General features: G+C 51.2%; 1 protein-coding gene across 3 annotated transcripts in view; it reads right to left on the bottom strand.

Moving 5' to 3' along the window:
• The window catches only part of rhpn2 (rhophilin, Rho GTPase binding protein 2), a 61,092-nt gene that overhangs the window by 26,169 nt on the left and 21,772 nt on the right, over nucleotides 1-13,151 (bottom strand). For all 3 annotated transcript variants that reach the window (XR_014382873.1, XM_045708120.2, XM_045708119.2), the window contains exon 3: nucleotides 5,849-5,977. Coding sequence is in view for 2 of the 3 variants with exons in the window: in XM_045708120.2 (XP_045564076.1) it covers nucleotides 5,849-5,977 (129 nt within the window). In the remaining variant the exon portion in view is untranslated. The remainder of the gene's footprint in view (nucleotides 1-5,848; nucleotides 5,978-13,151) is intronic.

Below are 13,151 nucleotides of genomic sequence, written 5' to 3'. Positions count from 1 at the left end.
ATAACAGACAGGTTGGTAGTTAAAGGGGTGAATCCGAACTTCCATTTAAGTCACATTTTCACTTAGTAATCCCATTGACATCAATACATAACTAAATTAAATATTTAAAAATTGGGAGAAAGTTTAGATTTGCTATTCAGATTGCAGGTCAGAGGGAACACCCTTTGACAACAGTCTCTCTTTACATACAGACACGCCAACACTGCCCCACAATACACTGCAACCCAGAACAAATACCCAGGGGTATCTGGGTCCACCTTACTCACACCAACAGGGCCCCCCACCTTACAGGCTGACTACACCGCTCGCGTTGCAAAATACATTTAGAGGAGGGGAGAGGAGAGAGTTTGACCTGATATAGAGGAGGGGAGAGGAGAGAGTTTGACCTGATATAGAGGAGGGGAGAGGAGAGAGTTTGACCTGATATAGAGGAGGGGAGAGGAGAGAGTTTGACCTGATATAGAGGAGGGAGAGGAGAGGGGAACTGCTAGTGCAATGAAAAAAGGTAGTGAGCGTTTTTACTTTTCAGTCCAGGGAATTCAACCCAGATATCCCTGAGCACCTCTTGGAGCGTTCCATCCCTCAGTAAAAAAAACACCCAAACACACAGACCACAAAGCATTGTGGGTTGTTTTCAGACGTGTTCAACACTAAGAGAGTTAACTTGGAGCTTCTCCAGGAGACGTGGGTTAGGTGGTCACTGTAGTCTGGGGCTTGCCACTACATTCTCTATATAGTGCCCTACTTTTTCACCAGGAAACACATGGCTCTGGTCTAAAGTAGTGCACTATATAGGGAATAGGATGCCATAGAGATCTGGTCTAAAGTAATGCACTATATAGGGAATAGGGTGCCATAGGGCTCTGGTCTAAAGTAGTGCACTATATAGGGAATAGGGTCCTGTAGGGCTCTGGTCTAAACTAGTGCACTATATAGGGAATAGGGTCCTGTAGGGCTCTGGTCTAAAGTAATGCACTACGTAGGGATTAGGGTGCGGTTTGGGATGCATCCTAGGCGTGCTTCACCCTCAGCCAGGCTGTGTGTTTTATACAGGTCGTTAGATATCCCTGTTCCGTCTCACACAAACAGCCTTAGAAAAGGAACTGGACCACAAAAACACACCGACCAAGAGGCAAGTAGGCCAACGCCATATTACAAAGGCTTTTAATCCTCCTTCTGGGAATCTGTACAAGATAATACTCAGAGAGGACAATGCAATGGATGGTACAACAGACAGTACCAATTCACCAGGATGGGTCTGGCACCCTACTCCCCTCTGGGTCTGGCACCCTACTCCCCTCTGGGGTCTGGCACCCTACTCCCCTCTGGGGTCTGGCACCCTACTCCCCTCTGGGGTCTGGCACCCTACTCCCCTCGGGGGTCTGGCACCCTACTCCCCTCGGGGGTCTGGCACCCTACTCCCCTCGGGGGTCTGGCACCCTACTCCCCTCTGGGGTCTGGCACCCTACTCCCCTCTGGGGTCTGGCACCCTACTCCCCTCTGGGGTCTGGCACCCTACTCCCCTCTGGGGTCTGGCACCCTACTCCCCTCTGGGGTCTGGCACCCTACTCCCCTCTGGGGTCTGGCACCCTACTCCCCTCTGGGGTCTGGCACCCTACTCCCCTCTGGGGTCTGGCACCCTACTCCCCTCTGGGTCTAATCAAAAGTAGTGCACAGAGAAATAGGGTGCCATTTGGGCCGGTCAGATCTTCTCACCAGAATTGTAAGAAAGAGAACGTGCTTGGGCCAGGCTCCAGGGGCTCCGATTGGGCCTCAGATAGGGCACTCTGACCAACCAGGATGTTCTGTTTGTTTCTGGTTGTCATGGAGAACATGGCGTCTTACCGAGGAGTGTGTGTGTGTGTGTCTGCATACAGATGGAAGTTCAGGGTGTTTTCCACTGCCAACTGTCATACTTGAGTAAAAGTGAAAGTCACCCAGTAAAATACTACTTGTGTAAAAGTAAAAAAAAAAAAAAAAAAAAAGGTATTTGGTTTTAAAAATACTTAAGTATCAAAAGTGAAAATGATTTCAAATTCCTTATATTAAGCAAACCAGAGATTTTATAGTTTTTTTCTTGTTTTAATAAACGTGGGTAATCTGCCTCTACCATCAGTCCTATTAGCTAACGTACAATCATTGGATGACACATTTAGATACCGTTTTTTAATATTTTATGTTGTTTCACCGAGTCGTGGCTGAACGACAACAGGGATAACGTCAAGCTGGCGGGGTTTTGGCCGTAACGGCAAGATAGAACAGTCGCCTCCGGTAAGAAAAGCGGTTTCGATCTGTTTATATTTGTAAACAACAGCTGGTGCACGAAATCTAATATTAAAAAGGAAGTCTGGAAGTTTTGCTCACCTGAGGTAGAGTATCTCATGATAAGCCGTAGACCACACTATTTACTTTAAGAGATGTTTATCTATATATTTTTACATAGCTTTCCATTTACTACCACAAACCGTTGCTGGCACTAAGATCGCACTCAATGAGCTGTAGAAGGCAATGAGCAAACAGGAAACCGCTCATCAAGAGGCGGCGCTCCTAGTGGCCGGGGACTTTAATGCAGGGAAACTGAAATCCGTTTGACCCAATTTCTACCAGCATGTTAAAATGTGCAACCAGAGGGAAAAAAAACAAAACAATTCTAGACCATCTTTACTCCACACAGGGAGACACGTACAAAGCGTCTCCCTCGCCCTCCATTTGGCAAATCTGACCATAATTATATCCTCCCGATTCCTGCTTACAAGCAAAAACGAAAGCAGGAAGTACCAACTAAGTTCAACGTTGGGTGTTTGTTATATTCTACGATAGGAGCTTTGAAAGGGCAAGCTATTTCCAGCAATAACTTGGTTAGAACGTGGAGCATTCGCAAAATGGTGTATACAAGCTGTACCCATCTAGATGTTGAGACACACAAAACCAAAACAAAAAAAATGGCTCACAACTGTGAGCTGCTTGCTAACTGAAGGCGGGTCCCCATGCTAACTGAAGGCGGGTCCCCATGCTAACTGAAGGCGGGTCCCCATGCTAACTGAAGGCGGGTCCCCATGCTAACTGAAGGCGGGTCCCCATGCTAACTGAAGGCGGGTCCCCATGCTAACTGAAGGCGGGTCCCCATGCTAACTGAAGGCGGGTCCCCATGCTAACTGAAGGCGGGTCCCCATGCTAACTGAAGGCGGGTCCCCATGCTAACTGAAGGCGGGTCCCCATGCTAACTGAAGGCGGGTCCCCATGCTAACTGAAGGCGGGTCCCCATGCTAACTGAAGACGGGTCCCCATGCTAACTGAAGGCGGGTCCCCATGCTAACTGAAGGCGGGTCCCCATGCTAACTGAAGGCGGGTCCCCATGCTAACTGAAGGCGGGTCCCCATGCTAACTGAAGGCGGGTCCCCATGCTAACTGAAGGCGGGTCCCCATGCTAACTTCCTCATCAGACAATACGAGTGGGTGTAAATCTTCTGAGATCACTTGGTTCCTCATCCGTTATCCTTCGTTTCTGTTCTCAACCAGACAGGCCAGTTCTTTTCCCTCGCTCTGTTGCTCTCGCTCCCTCTCTCTCTCTCTCTCTCTCTCTCACCAGCTCTTTGTTTTGATGGGAAGCCTCTGAGTTGCTGCGGTGCACGTCAGCCTAATCAAAGCATGTCAAAGCTCTCCGCATTCCACAGCAATGTGCACGTTGTGTGTTTATTAAGGTTCACGGTGTTTTATTTAAGGCCCAGATGACTGTAGTGTATTTAGGTTCACGGTGTTTTATTTAAGGCCCAGATGACTGTAGTGTATTTAGGTTCACGGTGTTTCATTTAAGGCCCAGATGACTGTAGTGTATTTAGGTTCACGGTGTTTCATTTAAGGCCCAGATGACTGTAGTGTATTTAGGTTCACGGTGTTTCATTTAAGGCCCAGATGACTGTAGTGTATTTAGGTTCACGGTGTTTCATTTAAGGCCCAGATGACTGTAGTGTATTTAGGTTCACGGTGTTTCATTTAAGGCCCAGATGACTGTAGTGTATTTAGGTTCACGGTGTTTCATTTAAGGCCCAGTTGACTGTAGTGTATTTAGGTTCACGGTGTTTCATTTAAGGCCCAGTTGACTGTAGTGTATTTAGGTTCACGGTGTTTCATTTAAGGCCCAGTTGACTGTAGTGTATTTAGGTTCACAGTGTTTCATTTAAGGCCCAGTTGACTGTAATGTATTTTAGGTTTTATTGTTTTATTTAAGACGGGTCCTACGGACGAGTTCACATCCTCTAGCAACAACTGAACTCATTCAACACTCTGACATCAGAAACCAGATTGTAATAAACCCTAGAAGAAGAGAAATGGAGGAGGTCCTATCAGAACTTAATCCAGGAACTTGTCCTCTCCCATCTGGACGACTGCAACTCGCTGTTGGCTGGGTTCCCCTCTGGTGCCATCAAAACCCTGCAACTCATCCAGAACCCTGCAGCCTGCCTGGTGCTCAACCTTCCCAAGTTCTCCCATGTCGCCCCGCTCCTCCTCCGCACACTCCACTGGCTTCCTGTCGAAGCTCACATCCACTACAAGACCGCGGTGCTTACCTACGGAACAGCAAGAGGAACTGCCCCTCCCTACCTTAGGGCTACGCTCAAACCCTACACCCCAACCAGAGCACTCTGTCCTGCCACCTCAGGTGTCATGGTCCTCCCACTCCGTCCTGCCACCTCAGGTGTCATGGTCCTCCCACTCCGTCCTGCCACCCCAGGTGTCTTGGCCCTCCCACCCCAACCAGAGCACTCTGTCCTGCCACCTCAGGTGTCTTGGCCCTCCCACCCCAACCAGAGCACTCTGTCCTGCCACCTCAGGTGTCATGGTCCTCCCACTCCGTCCTGCCACCCCAGGTGTCTTGGCCCTCCCACCCCAACCAGAGCACTCCGTCCTGCCACCTCAGGTGTCTTGGTCCTCCCACCCCAACCAGAGCACTCTGTCCTGCCACCTCAGGTGTCATGGTCCTCCCACCCCAACCAGAGCACTCCGTCCTGCCACCTCAGGTGTCATGGTCCTCCCACTCCGTCCTGCCACCCCAGGTGTCTTGGCCCTCCCACCCCAACCAGAGCACTCCGTCCTGCCACCCCAGGTGTCTTGGCCCTCCCACCCCAACCAGAGCACTCTGTCCTGCCACCTCAGGTGTCATGGTCCTCCCACCCCAACCAGAGCACTCCGTCCTGCCACCCCAGGTGTCTTGGTCCTCCCAACCAGAGCACTCTGTCCTGCCACCCCAGGTGTCATGGCCCTCCCAACCAGAGCACTCCGTCCTGCCACCCCAGGTGTCTTGGTCCTCCCAACCAGAGCACTCTGTCCTGCCACCCCAGGTGTCATGGCCCTCCCACCCCAGGTGTCATGGCCCTCCCACCCCAGGTGTCATGGCCCTCCCACCCCAGGTGTCATGGCCCTCCCACCCCGTCCTGCCACCCCAGGTGTCATGGCCCTCCCAGCCTAATGGAGGAACCAGCTTCCCCCTTGGGGGAGGCTATGTACAAAAACCACAGTAATTTCCAAAACGGTTCACCCGATAGGATTGAAAATATCCTCAAATTATAAACCTACAGTCCTTAAATCTCATAGTTAAATCCAAAATGCTGGAGTACAGAGCCAAAACAACAGCTTGTTTCACCAATACTTTAGAGATCACTGTATGGTTATATTACATATGACGTTATGGCCAATTCTCACGTGACCACATGTAGCATGATAGGTAGGGTGGTTGGGGGGTAAAGAGGAGTAGACAGGGCGGCGTTTAAAAAAGGGGCAGCGTTTTAAAAAAGGGGCGGCGTTTTTAAAAAAGGGGCGGCGTTTTTAAAAAGGGGCGTCGTTTACTCACTGGATGTTCTGGTAGACGTCCACTGAGCTGTTGAGCCCCTCCAGTTGTTCCATGAGCAGCTGCAGGTTAGAGTTTATGTAGCTCAGCTCCAGGCCGACCATCTCACACACTTTGTTGTTGGACGTCGCCCTGGAGACGGGAAGAGGAAAGGATAAAGACATGTTAGCGTCCACAATACGAACTGAAGAAAAAAAAAGAGGGTTGTAGGAGTATACAAGAACAACGGTCATCACCCTACATGATAAGGCTGTCCCCCAGCCATCACCCTACATGATAAGGCTGTCCCCTAGCCATCACCCTACACGATAAGGCTGTCCCCTAGCCATCACCCTACACGGTAAAGCAGTGATAAGGCTGTCCCCTAGCCATCACCCTACACGATAAGGCTGTCCCCTAGCCATCACCCTACACGGTAAAGCAGTGATAAGGCTGTCCCTAGCCATCACCCTACACGGTAAAGCAGTGATAAGGCTGTCCCCAGCCATCACCCTACACGATAAGGCTGTCCCCTAGCCATCACCCTACATGATAAGGCTGTCCCCTAGCCATCACCCTGCATGATAAGGCTGTCCCCTAGCCATCACCCTACATGATAAGGCTGTCCCCTAGCCATCACCCTACATGATAAGGCTGTCCCCTAGCCATCACCCTACATGATAAGGCTGTCCCCTAGCCATCACCCTGCATGATAAAGCAGTGATAAGGCTGTCCCCTAGCCATCACCCTGCATGATAAAGCAGTGATAAGGCTGTCCCCTAGCCATCACCCTACATGATAAGGCTGTCCCCTAGCCATCACCCTACATGATAAGGCTGTCCCCTAGCCATCACCCTACACGGTAAAGCAGTGATAAGGCTGTCCCTAGCCATCACCCTACACGATAAGGCTGTCCCCCAGCCATCACCCTACATGATAAGGCTGTCCCCCAGCCATCACCCTACATGATAAGGCTGTCCCCTAGCCATCACCCTACACGGTAAAGCAGTGATAAGGCTGTCCCCAGCCATCACCCTGCATGATAAGGCTGTCCCCTAGCCATCACCCTACATGATAAGGCTGCCCCCTAGCCATCACCCTACACGATAAGGCTGTCCCCTAGCCATCACCCTACATGATAAGGCTGTTCCCAGCCATCACCCTACATGATAAGGCTGTCCCCTAGCCATCACCCTACACGGTAAAGCAGTGTTAAGGCTGTCCCCTAGCCATCACCCTGCATGATAAGGCTGTCCCCTAGCCATCACCCTACATGATAAGGCTGTCCCGTAGCCATCACCCTACATGATAAGGCTGTCCCCTAGCCATCACCCTACATGATAAGGCTGTCCCCTAGCCATCACCCTACATGATAAGGCTGTTCCCAGCCATCACCCTACATGATAAGGCTGTCCCCAGCCATCACCCTACATGATAAGGCTGTCCCCTAGCCATCACCCTACACGGTAAAGCAGTGATAAGGCTGTCCCCAGCCATCACCCTACATGATAAGGCTGTCCCCTAGCCATCACCCTGCATGATAAAGCAGTGATAAGGCTGTCCCCTAGCCATCACCCTACATGATAAGGCTGTCCCCAGCCATCACCCTACACGGTAAAGCAGTGATAAGGCTGTCCCCAGCCATCACCCTACATGATAAAGCAGTGATAAGGCTGTCCCCAGCCATCACCCTACATGATAAGGCTGTCCCCAGCCATCACCCTACATGGTAAAGCAGTGATAAGGCTGTCCCCTAGCCATCACCCTACATGATAAGGCTGTCCCCTAGCCATCACCCTACACGGTAAAGCTGTCCCCTAGCCATCACCCTACACGATAAGGCTGTCCACTAGCCATCACCCTACATGATAAGGCTGTCCCTAGCCATCACCCTACATGATAAGGCTGTCCCCTAGCCATCACCCTACATGATAAAACAGTGATAAGGCTGTCCCCCAGCCATCACCCTACACGGTAAAGCAGTGATAAGGCTGTCCCCAGCCATCACCCTACATGGTAAAGCAGTGATAAGGCTGTCCCCAGCCATCACCTTACATGATAAAGCAGTGATAAGGCTGTCCCCAGCCATCACCCTACATGGTAAAGCAGTGATAAGGCTGTCCCCAGCCATCACCTTACATGATAAAGCAGTGATAAGGCTGTCCCCAGCCATCACCCTACATGATAAAGCAGTGTTAAGGCTGTCCCCTAGCCATCACCCTACATGATAAAGCAGTGATAAGGCTGTCCCCTAGCCATCACCCTACATGATAAAGCAGTGATAAGGCTGTCCCCAGCCATCACCCTACATGATAAGGCTGTCCCCCAGCCATCACCCTACATGATAAGGCTGTCCCCTAGCCATCACCCTACATGATAAAACAGTGATAAGGCTGTCCCCAGCCATCACCCTACATGGTAAAGCAGTGATAAGGCTGTCCCCAGCCATCACCCTACACGGTAAAGCAGTGATAAGGCTGTCCCCAGCCATCACCCTACATGATAAAGCAGTGATAAGGCTGTCCCCAGCCATCACCCTACATGATAAAGCAGTGATAAGGCTGTCCCCTAGCCATCACCCTGCATGATAAAGCAGTGATAAGGCTGTCCCCAGCCATCACCCTACATGATAAAGCAGTGATAAGGCTGTCCCCAGCCATCACCCTGCATGATAAAGCAGTGATAAGGCTGTCCCCTAGCCATCACCCTGCATGATAAAGCAGTGATAAGGCTGTCCCCTAGCCATCACCCTACATGATAAGGCTGTCCCCTAGCCATCACCCTACATGATAAGGCTGTCCCCTAGCCATCACCCTACACGGTAAAGCAGTGATAAGGCTGTCCCTAGCCATCACCCTACACGATAAGGCTGTCCCCCAGCCATCACCCTACATGATAAGGCTGTCCCCCAGCCATCACCCTACATGATAAGGCTGTCCCCTAGCCATCACCCTACACGGTAAAGCAGTGATAAGGCTGTCCCCAGCCATCACCCTGCATGATAAGGCTGTCCCCTAGCCATCACCCTACATGATAAGGCTGCCCCCTAGCCATCACCCTACACGATAAGGCTGTCCCCTAGCCATCACCCTACATGATAAGGCTGTTCCCAGCCATCACCCTACATGATAAGGCTGTCCCCTAGCCATCACCCTACACGGTAAAGCAGTGTTAAGGCTGTCCCCTAGCCATCACCCTGCATGATAAGGCTGTCCCCTAGCCATCACCCTACATGATAAGGCTGTCCCGTAGCCATCACCCTACATGATAAGGCTGTCCCCTAGCCATCACCCTACATGATAAGGCTGTCCCCTAGCCATCACCCTACATGATAAGGCTGTTCCCAGCCATCACCCTACATGATAAGGCTGTCCCCAGCCATCACCCTACATGATAAGGCTGTCCCCTAGCCATCACCCTACACGGTAAAGCAGTGATAAGGCTGTCCCCAGCCATCACCCTACATGATAAGGCTGTCCCCTAGCCATCACCCTGCATGATAAAGCAGTGATAAGGCTGTCCCCTAGCCATCACCCTACATGATAAGGCTGTCCCCAGCCATCACCCTACACGGTAAAGCAGTGATAAGGCTGTCCCCAGCCATCACCCTACATGATAAAGCAGTGATAAGGCTGTCCCCAGCCATCACCCTACATGATAAGGCTGTCCCCAGCCATCACCCTACATGGTAAAGCAGTGATAAGGCTGTCCCCTAGCCATCACCCTACATGATAAGGCTGTCCCCTAGCCATCACCCTACACGGTAAAGCTGTCCCCTAGCCATCACCCTACACGATAAGGCTGTCCCCTAGCCATCACCCTACATGATAAGGCTGTCCCTAGCCATCACCCTACATGATAAGGCTGTCCCCTAGCCATCACCCTACATGATAAAACAGTGATAAGGCTGTCCCCCAGCCATCACCCTACACGGTAAAGCAGTGATAAGGCTGTCCCCAGCCATCACCCTACATGGTAAAGCAGTGATAAGGCTGTCCCCAGCCATCACCTTACATGATAAAGCAGTGATAAGGCTGTCCCCAGCCATCACCCTACATGGTAAAGCAGTGATAAGGCTGTCCCCAGCCATCACCTTACATGATAAAGCAGTGATAAGGCTGTCCCCAGCCATCACCCTACATGATACAGCAGTGATAAGGCTGTCCCCAGCCATCACCCTACATGATAAAGCAGTGTTAAGGCTGTCCCCTAGCCATCACCCTACATGATAAAGCAGTGATAAGGCTGTCCCCTAGCCATCACCCTACATGATAAAGCAGTGATAAGGCTGTCCCCAGCCATCACCCTACATGATAAGGCTGTCCCCCAGCCATCACCCTACATGATAAGGCTGTCCCCTAGCCATCACCCTACATGATAAAGCAGTGATAAGGCTGTCCCCTAGCCATCACCCTGACAGTGGACTCCAACATGTCAGAACATGTTCTGTTATTTCCACAACCAGTAAAAGAGGGCTTGAGATAAAACCCTGCTGGAACAACGAAGGGTTTTTCCACAGCTGTCAAAACCCAAACACAAAGTCTCCCACCAAGGAGATGTCTCCATCGTTCTGGTCAGCTGACCTTATAGACCTCAGAGAGACCGGTCTTCACCCTGGGTGTCTGCTTAACACAACGGGCCTCACAGCTAGCCTGACCTGTCAGTTGGAGAGGACAGACAGACAGCCTATCATCCAGACAGACAGACAGCCTATCATCCAGACAGACAGACATCCTATCATCCAGACAGACAGACAGACATCCTATCATCCAGCCAGACAGACATCCTATCATCCAGCCAGACAGCCTATCATCCAGCCAGACAGCCTATCATCCAGCCAGACAGCCTATCATCCAGCCAGACAGCCTATCATCCAGCCAGACAGCCTATCATCCAGCCAGCCAGCCAGCCAGCCAGCCAGCCAGACAGACAGCCTATCATCCAGACAGCCTATCATCCAGACAGCCTATCATCCAGACAGACAGCCTATCATCCAGACAGACAGCCTATCATCCAGACAGACAGACAGACAGACAGACAGACTATCATCCAGCCAGACAGACAGACAGACTATCATCCAGCCAGACAGACAGACAGACAGACAGACAGACAGACAGACAGACAGACAGACAGACAGACAGACAGACAGACAGACAGACACAGACAGACAGACAGACAGTTTCTCTTACAAGAAGCTGTGAAGCCTGCCGCCACCTTGTCTTTTTACATATTGCTTGGTTTACGTACGGAAGGAGGGAAGGACAGACGTACAATTATGAGACTGGCTGTCAGATCTCTTGGGGTCGCAGGGCGGGCACACTGGGCCTCTTGGGGTCGCAGGGCGGGCACACTGGGCCTCTTGGGGTCGCAGGGCGGGCACACTGGGCCTCTTGGGGTCGCAGGGCGGGCACACTGGGCCTCTTGGGGTCAAAGAGCAGAGAGAGGACTGGGCTAGCGGGGCCTGACCCAGGAGAGAGGACTGGGCTAGTGGGGCCTGACCCAGGAGAGAGGACTGGGCTAGTGGGGCCTGACCCAGGAGAGAGGACTGGGCTAGTGGGGCCTGACCCAGGAGAGAGGACTGGGCTAGTGGGGCCTGACCCAGGAGATTGACAGAGGACTGACTGGAGCCAAGCGAGGTCCATGGGAACTGCTCAGTTGAGGCATAGTCTGAGTCCCAGATGGCACCCTATTCTCTATATAGTACACTACTTTAGACCAGGGCCAATAGGGGGTGTGTGCCATTTGGGACACAGTTAATTGAGGTTTCCTGACCTGGCTCTGATATCGGCCTAGATGGGCTCAGGGGAAAGAATTCATCCGGCTCGTCACACACCAATACATGGAAACACTTAGACCCCAATGTGTGGTGTGGTCGAGCCTCAGCCATTCTCCTGAATCTGCACATTTTATTTATCATGGCATCAAGTTCCATGTATTTCGAGGGGTTTTGAGAAGGACCTCTTCCAGAGAGGAAGTGAAGGACCCCTGAGGTCAGACTAGATACAGTGAGTCTCAAAATGGTACCCTATTCACTATATAGTGCACTACTTTACACCAGGGCCCATAGGGCTCAGGCCAATAGTAGTGCACTATATAGGAAATAGGGTGCCATAGGGGACGCAACCATAATGACAGATCCCGACTCCGGTAGCTCAGTTCACACAGGAGAGAGACAGTAAAGAGACAGGAGACAGTAGAGACACAGTAAAGAGACAGGAGAGAGACAGGAGACAGTAGAGACACAGTAAAGAGACAGGAGAGAGACAGGAGACAGTAGAGACACAGTAAAGAGACAGGAGAGAGACAGGAGACAGTAGAGACACAGTAAAGAGACAGGAGAGAGACAGGAGACAGTAGAGACACAGTAAAGAGACAGGAGAGAGACAGGAGACAGTAGAGACACAGTAAAGAGACAGGAGAGAGACAGGAGACAGTAGAGACACAGTAAAGAGACAGGAGAGAGACAGGAGACAGTAGAGACACAGTAAAGAGACAGGAGAGAGACAGGAGACAGTAGAGACACAGTAAAGAGACAGGAGAGAGACAGGAGACAGTAGAGACACAGTAAAGAGACAGGAGAGAGACAGTAAGAACAGGAGACAGAAAGACAAGAGAGAGCCGGTAAAGAGACAGTAAGAACAGTAGAGAGACAGGAGAGAGACAGTAGAGAGACAGGAGAGAGACAGTAAGAACAGTAGAGAGACAGGAGAGAGACAGTAGAGAGACAGTAGAGAGACAGTAGAGAGACAGTAGAGTGACAGGAGAGAGACAGTAGAGAGACAGGAGAGAGACAGGAGAGAGACAGTAGAGTGACAGGAGAGAGACAGTAGAGTGACAGGAGAGAGACAGTAGAGAGACAGGAGAGAGACAGTAAGAACAGTAGAGAGACAGTAAGAACAGTAGGGAGACAGTAAGAACAGTAGAGTGACAGGAGAGAGACAGTAGAGAGACAGGAGAGAGACAGTAAGAACAGTAGAGAGACAGTAAGAACAGTAGAGAGACAGTAAGAACAGTAGAGCCAGTGGAGACAGTAGAGACAGTAAACACGATAGAGACAGTAGAGACCAGGGGATTATTATCAGGGAGTGACTCCACAGAAATAAACCTGGACAAACCAGTCGGTCTGGTCGGTACACTTCTTTACCTGCTGCAAGGAGAGAGGAGGAACGTAGAACTACTGAAACCCCACAACAGACAGAGATAGAGGCCAGGTACGGGTATAGGGGGAGGACAGAGAGAGAGAGAGAGAGAGAGAGAGAGAGAGAGAGAGAGAGAGAGAGAGAGAGAGAGAGAGAACACGAGAGAGAACGAGAGACCAGGTGAGGGG

The sequence above is a fragment of the Salmo salar genome, chromosome 26 (assembly GCF_965601325.2).
Source record: "Salmo salar chromosome 26, fSalSal1, whole genome shotgun sequence".
NCBI classification, from domain to species: Eukaryota; Metazoa; Chordata; class Actinopteri; order Salmoniformes; family Salmonidae; genus Salmo; species Salmo salar.
Note: the sequence above shows the minus strand (reverse complement) of the source record. Positions and strands in the feature narration are given on the sequence as shown.